Source organism: Cajanus cajan, chromosome 1 (assembly GCF_000230855.2).
Source record: "Cajanus cajan strain Asha chromosome 1, NIPB_CcT2T_4, whole genome shotgun sequence".
Taxonomy (NCBI): Eukaryota; Viridiplantae; Streptophyta; class Magnoliopsida; order Fabales; family Fabaceae; genus Cajanus; species Cajanus cajan.
Genome location: NC_138517.1, coordinates 88,948,810 through 88,972,940, shown reverse-complemented (window position 1 = coordinate 88,972,940; position 24,131 = coordinate 88,948,810). Strand labels below are relative to the sequence as shown.

At 33.0% G+C, this 24,131-nt stretch overlaps 2 protein-coding genes across 4 annotated transcripts; both read right to left on the bottom strand.

Moving 5' to 3' along the window:
* Positions 1-6,495: 6,495 nt before the first annotated feature.
* Positions 6,496-10,917, bottom strand: LOC109788365 (receptor-like serine/threonine-protein kinase SD1-8). Its single transcript, XM_020347070.3, has 7 exons — positions 9,496-10,917; positions 8,244-8,408; positions 7,957-8,147; positions 7,667-7,877; positions 7,336-7,573; positions 7,072-7,222; positions 6,496-6,983 (listed from the first exon to the last, which is right to left on the bottom strand). Exons 1-7 carry the CDS (start codon positions 10,757-10,759, stop codon positions 6,675-6,677), a joined length of 2,529 nt encoding a protein of 842 aa, XP_020202659.1. The 5' UTR covers positions 10,760-10,917; the 3' UTR covers positions 6,496-6,674.
* A 3,882-nt stretch (positions 10,918-14,799) lies between these two features.
* Positions 14,800-18,549, bottom strand: LOC109788352 (G-type lectin S-receptor-like serine/threonine-protein kinase B120). Of its 3 annotated transcripts, none has more exons than XM_029269239.2 (7): positions 17,154-18,549; positions 16,762-16,872; positions 16,416-16,645; positions 16,121-16,331; positions 15,768-16,005; positions 15,529-15,676; positions 14,800-15,329 (listed from the first exon to the last, which is right to left on the bottom strand). In XM_029269239.2, the coding sequence occupies exons 1-7, from the start codon at positions 18,433-18,435 to the stop codon at positions 15,027-15,029; spliced, it is 2,523 nt and encodes an 840-aa protein (XP_029125072.2). In that variant the 5' UTR covers positions 18,436-18,549; the 3' UTR covers positions 14,800-15,026. The 3 variants fall into 3 exon arrangements, with proteins under 3 accessions (XP_029125072.2, XP_020202638.2, XP_082923236.1); XM_020347049.3 differs by having other exon boundaries at positions 16,416-16,657; positions 17,154-18,546; XM_083067110.1 differs by lacking the exons at positions 16,416-16,645; positions 16,762-16,872; positions 17,154-18,549 and having other exon boundaries at positions 15,768-16,034; positions 16,121-16,260.
* Positions 18,550-24,131: the final 5,582 nt, after the last annotated feature.

Genomic DNA, 24,131 nt, shown 5'->3' with positions numbered 1-24,131 from the left:
TGCATAGTGAGTAGTTAACAGTTCTTGTTCATAGAATTGCTTAAGTTTAGAATGATTGTGCTTGATGATTCGCATGTTGTGGAAGATGTTTAACATTTCTGGTTTAGTTTAAGTTTTGTTTATGTGTTGTGAGTTAGGATTTTGGATGTCATTTTGTTGTTTGATAATGGTGTTGCATTGTTTTGGGTGTTTGGTTTGTGAGTAGTTTAATGATTTGGAGTGTGGAGTGGAATATTTTGATTCATAGGGAGGTTTGGTTCCATATTGTTTGTGGTGTTATAATGAGTTTTGGCTGAGTTACACTACTGCTGCTTGATGGTTAAGTACATGATGTTTTGTGATTCTGTGATGTTTTGAGATTTAATGAACAAATCAGTTTTAAACTTGGGTACTAATGTGGGATGATGGTATAGTTTAAAAGCTCAAGGAGACTAAGAATGAATCTGGCCTTATGTGTTTGCAGTGTTGGTATAGTTGGTTGTGATGTGAAAAGGAAATGGTAAAATGTTCACGAAAAATGAGCCATCAATTGGTATTGTTCTATTTGGAAGAGAAAAGCTTAGAATTCAATTTTGTCCCAACGCTCAAGCGCCAGTGTTCACAGCCATGGCGCCAACTCTCTGTAGGACTCTTTGGTGTATTTCAACTTTTCACGCTGAAGCGCCAGCCTCACCGCTATGGCGCCAAGTTTCTGTTGGGTCAGTTTGCATGCTAATTTCCCACAGCTCCAGCGCTGGTTTCACGGCCATAGCGCCAAGCCCATGGAGCTCTCTCTTGAGCTCAAAAATACCACAGCTCAAGCGCCAGGCTCCACAGCCATGGCGCCCACTCTCTGTTCAAGCCAAATTGCATTGTGAATGTCCACAGCTGAAGCCCCAGGACCACGGCCATAGCGCCAACTCTCTGGTCCAGTTTTTGATATATTCTAATGCCACAGCTCTAGCGCTGGCTTCACAGCCATAGCGCCAAGTCTCTGGAGATCACCCTTGATCTCAAAATTCCACAGCTGCAGCGCCAAATTCTACAGCTAAGGCGCCAATTCTCGGGTTGATCAAATTGTATAACCAGTTCCAGCGCTGTAGCGCCAAAACCACAGCCTTAGCGCCAATTTTCTGGCGCCAATTTAAGACCAGGGAACTCCACCATTTGGTTCAGTTTTAAAACTGAACCCCTCTATCCACTCCTTTGTTTCTCTTCCTCTCCCACTCACGAAACTCATTAACCTCCTCACGTTTCATCTCTTCTCTTCATAATCTCCATAAATCCTTTGTTCTTCATCATCCATTTTGCACATAAACACGAAAGGATACATTTTTATTAGCATTACAAGGTACAATCTTCATCTTTCTAACTTCCGTGTGTAATGCATGAAACCTTTGCTTGCTCACTTCAACTTTTTGGAACCTTAAGCATGATTTTGTTATCTTTTTGAGTTCTTTAAAGCATGATGATGGCATCAGTTGTGATGTAGTTCACTTGTGGAATGCAATGCTTGAATTTGGGTGTTTGATTCTTCAATATTGCACATGCATGATCCTTCTCATTTTCTGCCTATTTTGTGTTTGAAGAATTTCCTGAATGAGAAAAGTTTTTGATTTGAACACAATGAAAGCTTTGAAAAAGGTGATCACTGAAATGTTTCATTTTTGTGAAGAAATGTAAACCTTGCATGGCAAGAATTCACGTGCATTTTGCTTTTCTTTCTCATGTACACCACGTGTTTGGTTAAATGCTTGAGTGAATTTGTGTTCTTTATTTAAAGTGTAAAATCATTGTGGTTGGTTGATCATGGGAGCTAGTAGGAAATATTTGCTTGTTCATTGGTGGCTTTGAAATAACTTTAGTGTTTCACATGTTAGAATGTTTATTGATCATTCCTTATGCCCCATGAAGAATTGTGTTGTGTTTGATCAACTTGTAGACTAACTTGGTTGCAAGAATTGGTTGTAAAATTTTCAGATAGTTGTTCAAGAGGTGGCGGTTCAAGCGGAAGCTCTAACGCCACTCATAAAATCCCAGATGCACCAACCTCACCACCACCATCTGAAGTGGCCTGGGGACAGTCCTATATTTTCTGGAGGGGGTGGAGATCAAGGAGATCAAGGTGAACAACTTTATGGTGGGGAGCAAGAGCATGAGCAAGCAATGATGAAAAGGAGAGAATGGAGGGTCATTGTCACCATCGTTTTGAGGAAGAGAAGTTCCACTTTAATTTTATGCCATTTTAAATTCCAGTCATTTTAAATTCTAGTTGTTTTAGGTTCTGTTTTGTTAATTGTTTGAACTATGTGGTAGTTTATATACTTTTTGTGAAAAAAAAAATGTTTTGGGAAAAATTGAAAATCATTCTTGAAAGGTAGAAAATGAGGTGGCTTTTAGATCAACAAATAGTGAAAACACATCTTTTGATTCACCTTAAAATGGTTTGTTTTGAGACTTGTTTTGAGGTTGCACTCATCCAACTTTGTTTGATCATGAAATTGTGAGTTATTTGATTAGCATGGCATGAAAGATCAATAAATGAACATTTAGCCAAGCTGGTGAGTGAGAGTGACTAAACAATGCATATGTCATATATATTTCCACTTTTGAGAGCCATCATCATAGCATATGTGTTTGCATTGGTTGAATCTTGAATGATTGTTCTTGTGAGAAAGTTTTGGACAGGATCAAGGCATTCCATTGTAAATAACTGAAATCTTTTTAAGCCTAGAACCAAACAGCCAGCCAGAATTGAATCTATTCTTCAAAACCTGTTTGAGCTTTAACCTTCAAATCACCTTAAACCTTTCCCAAATGCCAACTCATCACCCTAACCAAAACTTTTGAGAGTGAAATGAAAATGAATTGGGAATTAAGTTGGGGTAGTTGATTAGAGTTGTCAAGTTGAGAGAAAATGGAGAAAGTAAGCCAATGCAATTTGAAGGGAAGAGTCACCTCTCTTTCATGTTTTTCTGCTTATAGTCAAGTGTGCTTGTTAGTTTCATCTTACCATTATCCTGTATTCATGATCTCAAAAAAAAAAAACAAAAAAACAAAAAACAAAAACAAAAACAAAAAAAAAACAAAAAAAAAAAATCAAATCAAATCAAGAGCAAAATAAACAAGCACCTGTACAAAAAGTCTTAAAAGAGAGAGAGACCTCTTGAAATCTAGGCAAAGAACCTTAAGGAAAGAGGGTGTGTAATTAGAGGAAGATTTTGGGCTGAGAGATCTGGTTGGAGTTGAATATTTAGAGTGAGCAAAGTGGAGTGTTTGGTTCATGTTCATTTTACTCTCTTGAGTTTAAACCCTGTTAATCTGAAAAACCACATTCCTTTGTTAACCAAGCCTCAGTCAACCCTCAACTTTCCAAAAAAGTCCTTGTGATCCTTAATTTCTCTCAAAGAGTAGTACTGAAGAGATGATATCAATGCTTATGTTCATAGAAATGATGAATGGACTTGAGAGAAACACTCACCCTGGAGAGCCATTGTTGAGAGAGTATGTTCAGATATTGGTTTGTAATGTTCATGCTATGATTTGCCTTGCAATTTTTGTGTTTGGGCATGGTTGTTGTTGTGGGCACCTCAGTGAGTAGAAATTGGTTTTTGATGGTGAATTGATTGAGTGTTTACCTATTGTTGATATAGAAGAAATCTTATGGTAGGAAGTACCCTTTTTGGTTTTTGATTGGTATCTTGTTGGGGACCAACAAGAGATTAAGTTGGGGTAGTTACTTAACATATTAGTCGACGAAGTAAGAGACCTGATTGGATTTAAGTAAAAGGATGAAGATATCTAAGTGAAAGTTGTTTGATAATCACAAATATTTGAGCGAACTACGAGGGACAATCTGACACAGCAGAGGCGATTTTTGGTCGGTGATGTAAGTACTCTATTTTATTTGAGTTATTTTAACATTATGCAGCATTTATGCTTATGCACCTTCAAACTTATCAGTGTTCCTTCCCTCTAGTTGATTATGGACAAAAAAATTGTTTTGAAATGATACAGCTATGATAATTAACAAAATACTCTTTTCAGACAAAGATAAGAGTTCCGCACTAGACTGGCTAATGTGCTTCAACATTGTATATTGAATAGCCAAAGGGCTTCTTTATCTCCATCATGATTCCAGATTTAGAATTCTTCTTGGATATCTCAAGACAAGCAGTGTTCTACTTGATAAAGAAATGAACCTAGATATATCAGATTTTGGAATTGCTAAAATTTTTGTCAATGATCAAACACAAGCATATACAAGGAGAGTTGTTGGAACATAATGAGTACTGAGTAGTACTAATGTAACACCTTAATTTTAGTTAAAATAAAATGTGCAATGACCTCATTATTAAAAAAAAAATTGTATGTGCAGTGACTATATATCTCCTGAATACACAATGGGTGGATACTTCTCAATGAAATCTGATATTCAGTTTCGGGGTCCTTGTGTTTGAGACTGTAAGCAGCACGAAGAACAGAGGGTTTTATTCTTCAGATGAAACAAATCTTGTTGGGCATAAGTGAAAATTAAAGGCTGTGTTTATTTAAATGGTGACAACTTATTAAGGAATTTTTGTTGTGTGTTGTGATAGGCATAGGTGCTTTGGAGAGAGGAGAGTGCATTGGAACTAATAGATTCATCATTTGCTGAATATGTGTCCAAGAACGAGCAGAAGACAGGCCCACTATGTCATGTGTGGTCTTAATGTTGAATAGCGAAATTGCATCATTGGCACAGCCCAAACACCCTGGTTTCGTCCTTTCAAGGGGCCCCCAAGAAACTGATTCTTCTTCGAGTGCGCAAGATGAGTTGCACACAAATGGGTCCAAATCCGATCCTAAAATAAAAACTTTGTTGTTGAATTCAAGCAAAGATCATTCAATTGATTATTAATCAAGAGAAAACATTAAACACAATATCAAGAATTCAAATCATGCGCAAAGAGACCTTTTTTTGTTAACTTCCTTATAACAATCATTGCTAGGAGAAGGTCAAATGAAGAGTGAAAACAGGAACAGGTAACACTTTTGTAAATAAAGAGTGAAATTAGAAGATGATAACAAAAGTAAAATGATCCTTAAATTCTCATACTAGACTTTCCCAATTTTATTTTATTTTAAAAAGCCAAATTTTCCATCGTAGATTTCCTAGCATATTCGACTACTCCATTCTGGCCTTCTCGATTTATCCTATACCAATTACATTGGTTTCAGTTCACTCTGCGTGTAAAAATGCCAATCTATGGAGGATGAAATCACTCTGATTTTGATGGAGTGGTATATGTTATAGATTTATAGTCTTCTAAGTTTCAACTAGCAAACGTTAACTTATTCCTCAAGAAATTTCAGAGAAGAATGTTTTCATTTTTATAATTTTCAAAGGTCTTCACCTGTCACACCCTTATATGACTGGCAAATCACCATTCAAAGGCTCTCAATATTAAATTCTCCTGAGTCCTAACAACAACAAAACAACTCGGGTTTTGAACCGTGTCATTTCTATTCGTCCTACGTAGTGGATTTTACAATAAGATACTCCATTAATGGAAATTGTTTATGACTTCTGCCTTTTGTTTATTCAGAAGTCAAAGCCCTTCTTTTATAAGATGTTAGGATGTAAAATGCAAGTGCAGCTTTGTGTAATTGAATTTGGATGTCAAATTTGACGACGAGGCGGGTGAGAATGAAAAAAGTTGATATTTCTCACAATCATCAAGATTTCAAAACATATTATTTGATAACAAAATATGCACCATCTAAAATACATGATACCTTTGGATAATCCTAATGAATTTCAATGCACCCATAAATCAACAACTATATAATTTAACATTTATTATTTTATGGGTAATTGAAATAAATCATCATTGATTGAAATTCATGTTCAATCATATTATCACAACAATAGCCTGTCAACACAATTATAAATCGATCAATTATATAATATCAATCAATCAACACAATCAAATTTAAAACTCATTGTAATTCAACATAGTCTGTTTAGATCTAAAATTATATACATTAATCAAATAGTATTTTAATATATTACTAATCCAGATAGTAAATATCATATGACACATATAAATTGCAAAATTGTAGAATAATTTGTTTTGAATAACAATGTCATCACAAGCCACATAATATTTTTTCAACAAGATTTTCAGGGGCTCAGCAACCAGGAGAATTTTAATAATAATTCTATGACTATTACTCTATTAGAGGCTCGAAATTTGTTGCTGACTTATAGATTCTATGGCAAATGCTGTTAGGCAGTTTGCAATGATGTGTTGCTGCATCATTGAAGGTGTTTAATATTAGTTGTTTATGCAGCAGTCAAACATTAAATATGGTATCAACAAATATTGGGCGAGTGTATATACGAGTGTAAGCCATATCAAAATTGAACTCAACATTAAATTCAATTAGATTATTTTTTATAAACCTGACTCAGTTTAAGACAATGTCCGCGTGAGTGAATAATGAAACTAGATATTGACGGCAGAAAGTAGCTTCAAGCTTTAAACTAAGAAGCATGTTCTTCACTGAAGGTATCTCTTACATATTACAACAAAACAAGATCAAAGTAGATCTCAAAGGGGCCGCAACTATCAGAGGAAGGAAGATTTACAGAACATTGTTTATGTTTCAAGGAATATACAAACATGTTAGGTGATGTCATGCTTCTTTGACTACCTAGCATCTAGCAATGTGACTGTGACTTGGTTCACACTCCATTCATCTTGCTTACTTGAAGAAGAATCAGTTTCCGCAGGATTCTTCCCTATGGAAAACCCAGGGTTTCTTGGTTGTGGCATTAATGCAGATTCACTACTCAGCATCAACATCACTGAAGGCATTGTTGGCCTATCTTCTGCACGTTCTTGGACACACAAGAGCCCAACGTGTATGCATCTAAGAACTTCAGATGGTGAATATGAATCGCCAATTGATGAATCAATGAGTTCCAATGCACTGCCATCTCTCCACTTCCTCCATGCCTACAAGAAGATAGCATCATATTATTATTAACAGAAGATCATATTATCAACTTAATAGCACTCTAATTAAAGAAGCACTCTCACTCACATTCCCTAGAAGATTCATATCATCGTTTGCGTAATAGAATCCTCTGTTTTTCTTTCCCGTTATAATTTCCAGCACTAGAACTCCAAAACTAAAAACATCAGATTTCACTGAGAAGTTCCCATCCATGGCATATTCAGGAGACATATAGCCACTGCACATTAGAAAAATATACAAATAATTATGTTAATATATTTTGTCTTTTGTTTTTTGTGATAAATACATATTTGGCGTTTTAGAACTAGTTTGGGATATTGTGTGACTCACTATGTTCCAACAACTCTCAATGTGTTTGCTTCTGTCTGGTTTGAGGCAAAAAGTCTAGCCATCCCAAAGTCTGATATCTTTGGGTTCATTTCACTGTCAAGTAGAATGTTGCTTGCCTTGAGATCCCTATGTATAATCCTGAATCTGGAATCATGGTGCAGATAAAGTAGCCCTCTAGCTATGCCACATATAATGTTGAAGCGTCTTTTCCAGTCCAGTGTGGGTTTTCTGGCTTTGTCTGGAACATTATTTATTATAAAAATAAGACCAGGTTAAGCCAAACATGTCTGCATTTGAAAAACAAAAATTCTTTCATGCCAAAGAAACTTACCAAACAAAATGGAATCAAGACTTCTATTTTCCATGTACTCATAAACTAGCAACTTCTCATCCATCTCAACGCAGCAACCAAAGAGCCGAACAAGATTTCTATGTTGAAGCCTGACAATTAACTTGACCTCATTCTTAAATTCATCAACTCCTTGCCCCGAGTTTTTAGATAGTCTCTTCACAGCAATATCTTGGCCTTCCATCAACCTACCCTGGTTTACACACAAACACTCCTATTAGCATGTTGTTGTGTGCGTGCTTTGTGATTTTGAGCAACAAAAAGAAACTTACCCTGTAAACAATACCAAAGCCTCCTTGTCCAAGTTTATTTTCTTCGGAGAAGTTGTTTGTGGCCATTGTTATGGTATTAAAATCAAACATCGGCAACTCTATGTCATTCATGCTCCTTTCTCCCGAGTTTTCTCTATTAGTTGAAAACATCCCTTCACTCGTTAGCAAATCCCGACTTCTATGGAAAGAACCTGGTTTTATGGCAAGAACCAAGACAACACATGTTATCATCTACTACCACAACAGAATCCATACCATATATTTAACATTACATGGAGGGACATTACCTCTGGGGGCTGTCTTCACATTTGATGTACTTAACAGTTTCCTCCTTTTCCAGAAAATGAGAACCAATCCCAAAATTATTACTGCTGCAGAAATTGTAATTCCTACAGCCTCACCTACATGGCTTGTCTTGTGAGACTGAGAGCCACCTGCAGATCCTACGTCATCTGTGAAACACAGGTTTTTTAGTACACATATCCACTTATTTGTTCCAACTGTTAGAACTTAGGTTAACTATTGTTAATACTAGTAATTACAAACTAAATTATTATGTTTTAAACTCTTATTAAAGAAAATCACATTCACATAAAAAGCGAAGAAAAATGATAATCTTGTTTGTCGTAGACATGCTACTTTGGAATGACAAAGGATCGAAATAAGACTTTTGGAGTCCCACCACAGCGTAGCTACCTTGATGGCCTCACATTCATTAACCAAATCCTTATCTTTTTTCACACGCACCAAAATCCTACCAACCCCTTAGAACATAGCATGGTCCAACATTCAAATTCAAATATGAACAAATACGCAGACTTAGCTGTCTAGCAGCGAAATAAATTCAACAATTCGGTGCATGACATTTTTCTTATCAAAATAGGAATTAAACTCATATTGGATGTACAATAATTCACTCACGCTACTCAATTAGATCCCTTAGTAGTATAAAAAATTTCTCGTTATCGATATTTTTAGTTTTTATTTATTTTAATTGACTAAAAATATATTTATACTTAGAATTAAAATTAAAATGTATGAATGCGGCAAATTAAATGCAATTAGAATGGCTCTATACTTGTATCAACAGTATCATTGCTCTCTGTTCTTCGAAAATAATGTAAACGTGAACGTAACCATTATGATTGGAAAAGAATGTAGCATTAGACTTTTGGACTTGCCCGAAAAGAAAACCTAACGAGTCAAAATGGTCGGCCCACAACATAGCATTACGGTGGGGCCCACATAAAAAAGTGAGTGGGTCCGGAAAATTCTAGAAACAAAGGTTCTTTAGTGACGTTGTGTGCAAAATAATTTCAAGCATTTTCAGGACATAGAAAAAAGTAATGCACCATATTCCATTAGCTCACCCAACCAAAGGAATTAAGGAAGGAGAAAAGATCAGCGAAGAAATTCAATTTATTTTTCAATTATTAGAACACCTAATCTCACGTTATTAATTAATACTGTTATTTTCATAAAGTAAACTATTGGAAATTGGAATGGGGAAGAGAGAAGAGAAAGAATTGTTGTACGTACCTAGATCAGAAGCTGCTAATCTGACATACAAATCTTGTCCACCAGCAGGATACTTTCGAATGTCGAAGAGTTGACCGGGCCACATGACGCACCCTCGTCCTCCCTCACTAACCTCGATGTTAGCATAACCCATGCAAGAACAATTCCTGCGGCACAAACTCTGACACTCCCTTAAGCTCATGCTCCTATTCGCAAACACATTACTCGTCTCCGGCAACTTCACGTTCTCAACCTTCACAAACCCATCACTCCCGCAATCCAACTCCGTCTCCCTCACACACCCATCAGACCCATCTCTCAAGCTCCACGCCGCCACATTCCTCGGCTTGAACCCCCTCACGCACGTGCAAACCGGCGAAGCGTTCGAGTCGCACACGCCGTTAGGACCGCACGCTCTGTAATCATCACACTGATCCTTGGGCGCGAACCAAAACGTGGTCCACGTCCCACTACTCGGCACCCACGTCAGACGCTCAAGTTGCCCATCCCAAGTCACTACCAACCTCGACAAAATCGAAGGGTTCCCAATGGAGAAAGAATAGTAGACACCGTGTTTATCGTACGAAAAATTAAATGTTATGGAATCTGTGTCGGGTTCCATCTCTGGCACCCCGCTGAATCTCTCACCATTCCAGGGTCCGCTTCTGTATGTTATGTTGTTGTCTTTTCTCAAGAAGATTTCTGGTACTCCACGTGTCTCTATCTTGAAAGAAACATCTCCGCTTGAAGGGTCTCTCCCTGTGGTTGTCCACGATGTTAAGTGTTTCTCCACGCCCGTGTCCAGGTTCCACCCCATCTTCATGCCGGGTAGGAGCGTGTCCGTTGGGTAATCGAAGCTTTGCCAGACATATTTTGTGGGGTCGGTTATGTTTTCTTCTCTCAGAACTAGGTTTCCTGTGTTCAAGAGCTGAAGCATAGGGTTTTTGGCTTTGGTTTCGTTGGAGGACCAAACGGCCTTCTTTGATGAATCCGTGAGAAGCATGTTTCCGCTGTCTCCGATTTTGAGGAACCCTGTGGAGTTCTGGAGAGGGTTGTCTCTGTTGGCCACCCACACGACGGTTGAGTCCTTGATGTTGTTGTAGCGTATGCCCAAGTACCAGGTGGAGTTGGTGCCTGGGAAGAAGCATAGAGCGAAGACTTGGTTTGGTGATACGAGGGTTTCGTTGGTTCCGAGGATTTGCGATGAGGTTAACGTGTCTGCGGAGTGTGAGGTTGTGATGTGTGATGCCAGCAACAGAAAGAGGAAGAAGCAAAAACCTGGCATGTTTGCCCTGAAAGAGAGAGAGAGAGAGTTGTGTGTAATTTAAGAAGGGCGAATTGCATTGTTATTTGGTCTAACTTGTTTCTCCTTTGAACAAGCCTTTTCCAAATTTCAAAAGTGAAACCATCTCTATTAATCTATCTTAATTCTTAAGGACGTACGCCAAAGACTCTTATATGTCATTCACTCTCTTCTTTTTGTTCTGTCCACAGTGTGAATATGGTTTGCCATCCAAATGACTCACAACTGCTTCTTCCATACGTTATTCCTTTTTCACTTTTTTTTTTTAATTCTCAGTAATCCAACTCAACTTCAAAATGTTTATAAAACCATTGATTTTTCTTTTTTCACTTGTTGCTCATTCATTTCAATTTTGGAAAAATTTATTAACTCATTAGTTCAATCTTACAAAATTATATATATACTACTATAGTAATATCTTTAGTCAAAGTAAAATCTTTATCATATTCATCTCAAGTTAAGAGTAAGCATGAAATTTACATGATATGCTTTAGTCGTGGTTTGGTAATTTCCAGTGACGGCCCAATTAGCTAGGTGACCGAATCTCCAAAAACTCACAGTGGACTCTTATTATTGGCAAATCGTATCCCACCGGATATTTCTTCTTTGACTCCGTTTCTAATTAAGTTTAGTTTTTTTTTAATACATTTTTCTGTAAAATAATATTTAATAAAATTCTATCTTATCAATATATTATATTACTAAATAGATGACACGATAAATTAGTTAAATATTATCAAATATTTATTTATATATGTATATATATTAAACTTTTATTATAGTTTCCTTTTCTTTATCGTTGTTAATTGATTGGTCTTCCAAAATTAATTTATAGATAACCATTTAGTGCAAGATCATGTGCTATTATAAGAAAATCAAAATTCCTATAAAATTATTTTAAAAAAATATTATAAGTCATAAAAATAAGTAATTCCTATATAAAACTTAACATGTGTAAAATTTTAAAACAAATCATATTATATATATAAAAAAAAAGGATATATGTAACTAATTCAAAATCATTTTTAAAAAATTAAAATGATATGTATCGTTATTTAAGTGCAACTATAAATTTTGATACAATCATAAGTATGTTGCAAAAAAAATATGAAGTAATGAACAAAATTTAGTATTTAAATGATACTATATTTTAATTTAATATATAATGATAGATCTGAACGTGAATATGAATTCTTGACTTTTTATATTTTATTTTTATTTTCCCTTCACATTTATTTAAGTATTTTTTTTTCTTTTTATATACATGTTCATTAGTTTGTAATATAATTAATTGACATGAGTGTAAGTAAAATATAACTTTCAAAGAGTAAAACATACTCATTTATGTCTCAAAAATCATTAACTACAATGATATGAACATTTAAGTTTTGGAAAAAAAATCTTTGGAATGAAAATAATTTATTACATGTCGATTATAGTTATGAGTAAATAATGTATTCATAAATAGTGTAAAGATAAGATTTATTATCTATGCTTATGTATGATGAATTTATTAACTTTCATAACAATTATTTTAAAAGTATCATTTATCATAAACTTTATCAATTAAAAATTAAATTTTTTTACACCAATGCATAAAATATAAATTCATAAATTATTTTCAGTTTTTTAAATAAGTGTTTCAAGATAACTTATAAGTGTTTGTCTAAATAAAATTTTTCAAGAACATTTCTAAGAAAGAAAAATGAAATAAATTTCTTCATATAATATAAATTAACTTATCTATAATTTAATTTGTAGGAGTTTTCTCTCTTTTCCAAAGTTTTGTGTTTAAATTAGTTAGTTTTAATTTAAGAAGAAATTTATTTTTATTTTTATTTTTAGTTTTTCTTTTTAAAAGTACTTTCAAAATGTCTATTCTCAAACTTATACTCTTATACAATTTTATAACTTATATGAAAAATAATTTAATGAAGTGCTCTACATGTCTACACATGATTACCTTAATTCACAAGTTTTGGCTGCCCTTAGGTATTTTATTTATTGTTCATAATTTAATTAGAAGAATTAGACTCTTACCATGTTGGTCGTTAATGTAAAAGCTTTGTCATTATTCAATGCCTTTAAGGTACTTATTAATGAGATCATTAACTTATTTAGTCATTAATTACGGCTGGAAAGTTATACTTAATGTTCCTGTATTAGGATATATATTTTACTTGTCCTTGTTGTTGCGGGTCTGATCCTGAGTCTAGGTCTTCTCGTTCCTCACCGAGTAGTCCGAAGTGAGGGGATGCCTGCAAAGACACTTCAACGCTCAAGTAAGTGCTCGACGTATTAAATGCGGTAGTTAAAAATTAGTTACGTACCTCGTTGGGAGTCTATTTATAGTGGTTGTTAATGGGTCGTGATTAGAGAATGGGCCCTGGAAAATTAGGAGTTAAACCAGTGTATTACCTAAATTAATCTCTCCTTAATTATCTTGGCATAACTCCGTAACCTGGTCGCGCACCCTGACCTATTTGACTTGGGTAAGAGGTGGTCAGTGTTCTCAGCAATGCGATTGGCTCAGTTGGGTCGGGTGTTCCGCATTGCCGGCCACCATCCGGTATACTTAATGTTAACTTGACTGAAGTCTTTTAACAAAGTTAAGATTTACTAATGACCAGTCGTTATGTTAACGTCATTCAAATTCATTAAATAGTTCTTGTTTGTTGACAAAATATTTTGTATTTTGATGTTTACGTAATTCAAATTAATTAATAGTGTTTGTTTCTAGATCCTCATGACGAAAAGTGGTTGAAACCTACCCATGTCGGGGTCGGGGTAGAAAATTAAATTTTAAAACCATGGAATTCGCAAGAAATTAAGTTGTATTATTCAGTGAAAGTGACAGGAAGTTCAACAATGTTTGATGAAGATTTAAAATCATAAATTCATGTCCTTCAAATGTCTAAACTTGGTAGGCTTGTCCTAATAAGGCATTGGAGAAAAAAGAGGATAATAATTAAAGCGTGAAATATATTTTCCAGTCTTTTTTCAAGCGTTTTAATTTTAATGAAAACAAAAATGATAATTTGTAATGATATTTAATTGATAATATCTATGCCCGATTGGATAATTTCTAGGTCAATTTTAATATAAAAATTAGGATAAATTCCACTTACACTTCTAGAAGTTTAACGAAATTATATCCAATATTCTTTTTAATATTACTTTGACTCTCCTTAATTTATATGATTTTGCTAGAGTTTAAGCGAGGATTAACGAAAAGAATATATTGTTAAAGAAATTAAAGAAGATTTGCGTGGAGTAATAAAATAAAGGAGTATCAAATGAAATTTTGTTAAATTTCATAAGGTCCAAGAGTCAATCTACCCTAAAAATTAATAAAAGAAATCATATAAGAAACACTAATTAAAAAACACCGTCCTGGTATCATATTTTAATTAAGGACTAAAGATTTTGTTGAACAGGTATCCTTTGGTCAAAACAAAGAATTAGACTTTTTATACACAAAACTTAGAGATTAAATCCGTAACCATATTATGCTTAAAAAATGTTATTTGTTAACAAAATGGCAGTTTTTAAGACTAAAATTTATAATAGTTGGCGGGTTACTCTAGTATCTTTTCAGTGTGCTCGTTAAATAAATTTATGTATTTTTAATTCTATTTTTATTCTTTCTACTTTACATTTACCTATCGAAACAAACCCTAAAAAGAATACTATATAGAAGTTAATTATCTATAGAAGCATTTCCTATAATTGAAAATAATGGACAAATCATGTGTTGAAAAGCTAGTTGGTTGACTAGATGTACCAGAACCTCCGGATTTCTTCTATGCATGTGAAACACACAGCAAGAATCATGAATGGTATTTGGATTATTTGGTTCCCTCCCAATTATTTCTCAAGACAGAATTACCTACTTCTGCACACGTGATAGCCCCTAAAGTCCAAATTTCCAAATTGAAAATTCCTTTCTTATGATGTGAAACTAGTTTTACTATGTTGCATACTTGCTTACCCCATACACATATAAAGTGAACTCTAAGTCATTTTTCTAATTTCCTTTCTATTTGCCAGGTAATAATAAGTCACATTTCTGGATCCTCAAAAATACAAATTGATATATACAACGTATTCAATTTTAAGTGTATAGTATAGTTTAATTTCAGTTGGGCCAAAAGGGAAAAACGCAAAAACAATGAGCCCTATGTACGTTTAAAGGGTGTGATAGAGAAGTGCAAACAAAAAGAGACACAGAAATGGAATGACTCCATTTCTATCTCCCTACCACCATTGTGACTGTCAAATCATTTGAAACATCAAGGCCATCCATGTAAAATTCTCTGTCATCAGATCTCCTCATGGAAGTAATCAGAGGTTGCGTAGGCATGGGAAGAGTCGTAGCTTCACTTTCCAGCATCAACACCACAGCAGACATGTTTGGTCTATGAGCTGCTGAATCTTGCACACATAACATCCCTATTTGTATGCATCTCATAGCTTTGTTTTTAGGACTCGAATCACGAATGCAAGGATCAACAAGCTCTATTTCTCTGTGTTCATTCCAAAGATGCCACGCCTACACCCATTCCATCATAAAACATTAGCCTCTAGCATTTCAATAAGATATTAAAAATGTTGCAACTCATTTCTAGGAAATACCACTAGTCTGTTAACATTACTAATGTGATCTTATGTTGGTAAATCGTTTCTGTAAAAACACATTTATACAAGTTGCATTTGATGAAAAAAAAATGTGCAATATAGGAGATACTCACATATCCTATGAGACTTGAGTCATCTGAATGACGAAAGCTAGTGTTTCTGCGGCCACTCAAAATTTCTAGTAGTAATACACCAAAACTATATACATCAGATTTGACTGAGAACAGACCTTCCATTGCATATTCAGGCGCCATATAACCACTGGAACAGAGTTATATATTAAGATTAGCTTGAATCAAGTAAGAATTTACATGTGAGTGAATCAAGACAAGCAAAACCAAAGCATACTTACTATGTACCAACTACTCTGTTTGTATTCCCTTCATTTTGATTCCCACCAAATATTTTCGCCAAGCCAAAGTCTGAAATTTTTGGATTCATATTTTCATCTAACAAAATATTACTTGTTTTTAAATCTCGATGAATTATTCTAAGTCTTGAATCCCGGTGCAAATAAAGTAATCCTCTTGCGATGCCTTCAATGATCTCAAAGCGTCTTGTCCAATCTAGTTGTTTTTGTTTGACTGGGTCTGTCATGATGTTTGCCAGAAAGGGCAAACTTGTTAGGAAAATAAACCAATAATTTCTTTTCATGCTGATTAAAATGCAGAAAGAAATGGAGCAGGTTAATGTGAAGATACATACCAAATAAAAAGCAATCCAAGCTTTTGTTTGGCATGTACTCATATACCAGCAACTTCTCTTCCCCTTGAATAGAACAACCCATGAGTCTAACAAGATTTCGGTGTTGTAGTTTGGCTATCAGCATCATTTCATTCTTGAACTCCTCTAAACCTTGGCCAGACCGTCTTGAAAGCCTCTTAACAGCTATTTGTTCTCCACCTGGAAGCTTTCCCTGGTAAATGCAGCAAATAATTTTCATTTCATTTCAGCAAGCCTTTTATTCCTCAAACATGGGCAAAAATAGAAGTATATTTACCTTGTAGACAGGACCAAAGCCCCCTTGTCCAAGCTTATTTTCTTCTGAGAAATTGTTTGTGGCTATTGAAATGCAACTGAAATTGAAAAGTGGAAAATCTGGCCCGCTTACTTGGCTCCCCTCCAAACTAAGGTCAGCCGATACTGAAAATTCTGCTGACATGTCTCTGCTCTTGCTTGCATCAAAAACTGGTAGTACATCACTACTCTTGCAACACGAGGCTGAGGAAACTGTAGGCAGAACTAAAAAGAAAATAAGATACACAAGTCAATATCAAATTGCCACTTTTGTTGTCAATCCTTTAAGAGAGAAAAAATTTTAGGGTCTAGGGAGATGAATATTTCACCTTTAAGTTTTCCCTTGAATCTCCACACCAGCCATACAAAGATTCCAAGGCAGATTAACCCCGCCACAACACCTGATATTATCGCAACCCTGTTCTTTTTTCCTCCATCATCTGTATTTGAAAACACAAGAGTTACATGTTATTAGAACTTGACCATCCCAAAAGATTATTTCCCTCTCACCATCTTCATAGATAATAAAAATCAACGTATCTTAATGATTCAAACTTGAGATGGCTAATTAGCTGAAATATAAGTCCAACCATAACATGCAAAAGGTACACTTGTATGCATTTTACAAGATTTGTCATTCTATTCATTTTTTTCTTTTCATGGCACATGTTAGAAACAAGATATGAATAAGGCGACTAAATAAAGGGAGTCTTAGACTTACCTAAATCAGAATGAGCGAGGCGAATGTGCAATGTATTCCCTCCACTTTCAAAATGTTGAATATCAACCAACTCCCCATACCATACCATGCACCCTATTCCAAGAACATCTGCATACGCAGTACAAGAAGCATTGTTGAAACACTCTCTCTCACAATCATCCGTGCCAAGCACACGTGCGAAATCAGGCAACTTCATAGATCTACGATGCAAGAACCCATCCTCTCCAACACTAACCCGAGAAGCGACATTCCTCTGAGCCTTGAGTGGAGTCATCCTCGTACACCCACCCGACCAATTCCCCTTCACCCACTCATCCCAATGCTTGGGCTGAAAACCTCGTATGCAAGTACAAACAGGGTCACCAGAAGTTGGCACGTCACACGCCGCAAAAGCCCCACACTTGTTGTAAACCTCACACTCATGAAAAGGCCCTTTTTGAATCTCAGTCCAACGTTTCTCATCCTCGTTCCACCTGAACTCTCTTTCAAAACCGTCCCACCCCACCTGAAAACGCACCTTGTCAGTGCCGTTTAAGGGGTTATATATAAAGTACCTACCACCTTTCCCATCCCCGTTAAGAGTAAAACCATAGAGATACGTTCCCGTCATAGACACTCCTTGGAATAGTCTACCATCCCAATACCCACTTCTCCACCTTCTTTTCTCCCCCTCCCAAACCACTATCTGAGCCAACCCTTCAGGATCCACCCCCATGGTGTAGTTACCCTCAGAAGGATCCGTGGCTGATTTCCACGACGTGAAGACATGGTTAACACTTGAAACCCCCACGGGAACTTTCATACCAGGCACGTAGGTGTCCGTCGGATTCTCGAAGCTTTGCCACACCTCTTTTTTCTCACTGGAGAGAACGAGGTTGCCGTCGTCACGAAGCAGTGCTGAGGAGTTTCTGTGGGTGGAGACGTTGGTGGACCAGACAGGTTTCATGGCTCCGTCGAGGAGTAGGAGGTTGCCGTCGTTTGCGATGGTGATGGATCCTCCGGTGCCGTTGATGGGGTTGTTGCGGTTAGCGACCCATATGAGGGCTGGCCCGGGGATGTTGTAGTACCAGATTCCGACGTAGCGGGAAGAGGAGTTGTCGAGACTGAAAAAACCCATGGCGAAGTTGAGACCGTCGGAGACCAATGTCTGGCGGTCCTTGTCCCTTATGATTTGGCCGGCGGTGAGCCTGGAAGTGGCTGCGGAAGAGAAGAGGTTGTGGAGGGAGAGAAGGAGAAGAGAGAAGAGAAAGAGGTAGGAAGAGATTGTCAATGTCATAGTCATAGTGTGAGAGTGGCCAAGGGCAGTGATGAAAAAGGTTGAACATGGAACGTATTTATTTGACTGAAATAACACGTTATTACTTATTACTATTGTGGTTGTTGGAAACACGGCGAGAGATGAAAGAGTTGAAGATGGAATACGACGTCATACATACTCAGTCATAGTCGTAGCAAATGAAGATTAAAGAAAGAAAAGCCAATGCTATTATTATTTATCACTAATCATTCACTTAATGCGGCGAGAGAGACAAGAACTTTGCTTCCGCTTTCCAGCTCATACACATTACCGCACTTTCCTTCTTTTTCCACGCTTATTCCAATTTACAACTTTATTTCATTTTTACTACTATCCATCACTTTATTTTAGTAGTTTTATTTTATCTTCATAAATTTTTTCAGATTCATTTATAAGTAGCTAATTTTTCTTTTTTTTTTTTGTTTTTTCAAATAACTAAATATTTTTTTAATTATTATAAAAATATTCTTCACTAAATTACATTTTTTGTTTCTCAATTTTATAAAATTTTTAATTTTGATTTTATTGGTAAATATTCATTCATTAATTATTAAAATTATAATGTAAGTCATAATTTGACATAAAAGAGATCACATAACAATTAATACTATCTTTAATTTTAATTATAAGCAATAGAAGACACATCATTAATAGTAAGAGATATTATTTAATAATTTTGGTCTAAATTTTGCTTTTAATTTTTATTTTTATTTTATAAAAATGATAAAATGAGATAAAAAAATAATAAAATTAGGAGTGTAATTTAACTTAAATATTATTAAATATTAATTATTATGTCAAATGTTAGGTCATATCAAACATTACAATGTAACGATCAACATATAGAGGTTTAATAAGAAAACTAAAATTATGAATTTAATAAAATTAATGACTAAAATCATAGATTTTAAAATAAAAAGAACAAAATTGGAAACTTAATAAAATTTAAAGACTAAAATTATTGATTTAAAAATAGAAAGACCAAAATGGTGAATTTAATATTATTATTATAGAAAGATTAAAAGTATAATTTAGTCAATATTTTCATTTAATTCATTTGTACTTTTTTTGCGGTCATACAAATAAGTAAAAAGATTTTTTTATTTTATTTTCTAGGTTAAAATACTTTTTTATTTCTTACAGTTTCATTTACTTTATCTTTTAGTCCTTATAATTTAAAATAAATATTTTTAATTTATATACTTAGTCCCTATAATTTAGGGTAGATTCTTTTAATCCCTATACTTGTAATTTTTTTTATTTTTTTTAGTTCTTACTATTTTATTTTTTTTTGTAACATTGTATGTTTTATGCTAACGTGATAAAATTCTTTCAATTTTGCGAGTATAAACAAATGGGTGTCTTAGGTGAGCGTATAAAAGAGACATGAAATATCGAGAAACTTAATTTAAAATAATTTCAACAAAATAAATTTGATATCAGATATATAAAATTGTATTACTATCATTGTCACATCAATAAGAAAGAGACAACATTATAAAATAAAAAAATTAACGATAGTAATTAAAAGGATTAAAAAACTACAAGTATAATTGCTAAAAAATATATCTTTGAACTATAAAAACTAAAAATGATTGAAAAATATAAATATATGGACTGAAAATATCTACTTTAAACTATAAAAACTAAATAGAAAAAATAAAGTAAGTGAAATTATAAGAATTTAAAAAATATTTTACACTATTTTATATTTTTATTTATCTAAATAATATATCTTTTACATTATATTTCTCTTAAAAATTTATCATTTTTTTCCTTCACGGATGTTGTAATTTTACTATTTATCTTTTTAAATTTTTATTTTATAATAATAGAATTATATTATGGTGAAAATTTAATGAAGTTAGAATTTTAGCTAGTGATAATGTTATTACGGAGGAAAGAAAAGTAAACAAAGAAATAAGTAAAAATCGTTATTATTTATTTGAAATGAAAAATTAAAAAGTTAAAGATTTTGTTTTGTAAGACTTATAAGAAACTTGTTTCTTAAATTGACATAAAATAAAAGAGAAAATTTTCCAATTTTTGTTTTAATTTATTAAAAATATATAATTTTTATAATCATTTTATAATATGTAAAAATAAAATATATAAATAGTTTTACATCAAGAAAAAATAAAATAATTTTACATAAAAATATATGTGATAAATATAAAAATATTCATGATACAATTTAATTTTTTAATTTTGTCCTTTTCTATTTCTTTCTTTTACAATTTTTTCTCTATTTGACTTTTAATTCAACATAACATAAACGTGAGGGTTGTTCTGGCTAATTAATTCAAACATTATCTCACATCTTCTTTAATCATTTTTCTAGGTCCCGTCAGTATCTAGTATATATCTACCAAAAAAATAATAAAAATTAAGCTCGACTCCTTTAAATTAAAAAATAGTCAAACTTTAAACATAATTAAGTTAACTTATATAACATTTAATAAATCAAATTGTAATATATAATTTACAAATAAATGAACTCAACTATCCTCTTCATTGATAAAACGGTTGCCGTCTCTGACATTTTATTCTCGAGTTTTACCAGTTTGATGGCCAAACATTCAGCGTATGTATGAACGTATGAAAATGGAGGAAAACAATGAATTAAGAAAGAATCTTTTAGGTAAGAAGCACGAAAACAATTATTCTCCCTTCAAGCAGAGTAAAATTGATGAGGACTGAGGAGAAGCTTTTTCTTTCCATTTTTAAGTTATTTAAAGGTTGTTGAATAATTTTTTATAACATAATAAATAGTTTATATTAAGAACAATATATTACAATAAATAGAATTAGAACTTTATTTTTTATTTTAATAATACTAACAAAAATAAGATTTACCAAAATATCACCCCTTATATTTATTTACCCAAATACCACCCTTTTTGTTTTTCTGAAAAACCCCGTTTAAGGACCTGACTAAATAATTATAAAAATAATCTATAATTAAATATAATTATTTTATTAGTTAATAAGTAATAAAAGATTACTTTAAATAAAATAGAAATTAATAAATACACAATTTTCAAATAGATCAGTTCAACTAGTAAATTAGAAAAACAAATTAAAATGGAAGGCACTGTTTGACCTAACAATTATATTTATGGCCGGTGTTGCTTGATGGTTGGGAAAAATTTGCTTGAGAAATAATTAATGTTAGCAAGATCGAGTGACTGACAAGGGTTTAATGCTTCATGTTCATAGAAAATGTGATTCATGTGATCGCAAGCAGTAGCATTCCTTACACACTTTACCCTCGTGTTTGAGTTCAAGTGAAGTACAAGAAAACATAAACGAAAGCAAGTACAAGATTAAAGTTTTACTATTTGTTTGACAAAAAGAATGTAATTTTTATTAATCCTAACAAAAGGTATTTTTAATATAAGAGGGTTTCGTTTGGATAGAAAGAGAGGAGAAAAATTACATTAAAAGTAAAATATCATTTCAAGCATTGTATTTAATGGCCAAAGCATTGTATTTAATTGATTAAATATTTTTTTAATTGATTAATCTAGGAATTTAATCGACTAAATTTAAATATTGGATGGAAGAAAATTTAATTGTTCAAATGGAAGGAAACTTAATAAATTAAACATCTGTTTTTTTTTTGGTAACCAATTCATCATCTTTAATGGTGTTAAAAAAATCTGATTTAATTACTTTACAAAAAAAAAGACTTTATCGAAAAAAATATCTGATTTAATTGACTACTTGTATCCTAGTTAATTTCATCACAATTTATTTGCACGTGGAATTCCACTTGTTACTTAATATATGGATACAAGTTCGTGCATCTTATTTTAATCCCTATTTCGGACAGCAAAAATTTCTTAAATTATCTTCTATTTAGCCGGCCTTTTTTTTTGGGGAAAAAAATATTACAATTATAATAATTTTATATAATATATAAGATTTACATGATTTTTATTTTATGTATATCATCATTATTAATATATTTTAATAAATAAAAATATACGAAAATCTCCCACATATTTCAAAAGGTTTTAAAAAATATTCTACATTTTCATATAGGATATAATGCATCAAACTTGATGTAGTACGCAATTGAACTTGACATAGATTAATAAAACTTCATACATAGTATAGTAAGTGTAGTAAGTTATTAAACTTAAAATATTTGATGTATATCAGAGGTAAACCAATCACAATACACCTCCATAATTCTTGTCATTATCGTTATATTACGCTTTTAGGTCATGCACACGTCCATTCATGAATGTTCTATAAATCTTGTAAGATCTCATGCAAGCGGTCTCACTTGATACTCATATAGGTAATTTCATCTAGTGTATATTGCAAATTCATACACTACCTATAAGGGATATGAGAATCATTAAAATCTTTATAAGAAGTTAAGCTTTCTCATAATCTTATAAAGCTCAACTATAAAGATTATCTTTCATTAATGCAGCTTTAGCACTTTCTCACATCATAGGAAGAAATTAAAAAATAATTTTAGTACTAATAAAACTAACAAGTGACTTATTTTTTTCATTGAACTTTCTTCATAGATCTCTAATCACAAAGGTTGAGTTATCATCACCATTTGTTTCAATTGATTTTAATAAAATCTCATTTCCCTTTATGTTTATAAATAACTTACAATGTTTTGCAAAAAAATATATATCAACCTTAGGGGTTTAAAGTCAAAGGATCGGCCAAAAACAATTATTGACTACACCCAATCATTTTCAATCCTTTAAGCAATTGTTATATCACATCATTTCTTAATTTTATATTCTCAACAAAATATTTGTTAAGAGATTTTTAACAACTAAGCCTGATAATCAACCATCTCTAAAGTAACAAACTCTAATTCAATAATTATTATTGGTTAATATCAATTTAAACTCACTACAACAAAGTGTAATGATACAACATTAGTCGATTTTATCTCATATGAATCCAAAATTCAATTAATCATCATTGTATTTTCTAATACAATGAAAAATCCACAATCTTAAATATCATAATTAACAGCATCTCTATAACATCTCATGTAAAATATTGTAATATACATAACATCATATTACTCATAATTCTTCACTAACTCGTGTCATAAATGACTATACCTTTTAAGAGTTAAATTCAAAAACTCACATCAACAATATCATCGTACCATAAAGGTATCAACATTCTTCTCTAAATGATGCCTCACAATTATTCTCTTCACCAGATTTTCACACAAATAAATGAATATTTAATTCTCTTCAAAACACTTTTAATATAAAACAATTAAATATATATAAAGCCTCTCAACATAATGTGTTAATCATGATTACGTAACATGCACCAGACATTTAATTAGCAGTTACAACCTAAAGTAATTCAATTGTCAATTAACATATCATAATTGAATATATTAATTCAATATAACAATATATATGTTACGCATATATCCACACAAAAAATATTTAACACATGTTAATCAAGAAAATTTTGATAGATTCTTACTAAATTGGTTGACAAATTAAATATATTTATTTTTATTGATATGAACTCCTTCTTCCTATGAAACTCATCACTTTCCAAGAGAATAACTGATGGCAGAATCACATCGAATTGACCAATTGACACCTTGTTCTCCTCCACATGTGATTGCCACAACAATGTGCACATGTCGTGTTCTCCTTTGCATCTTCGTG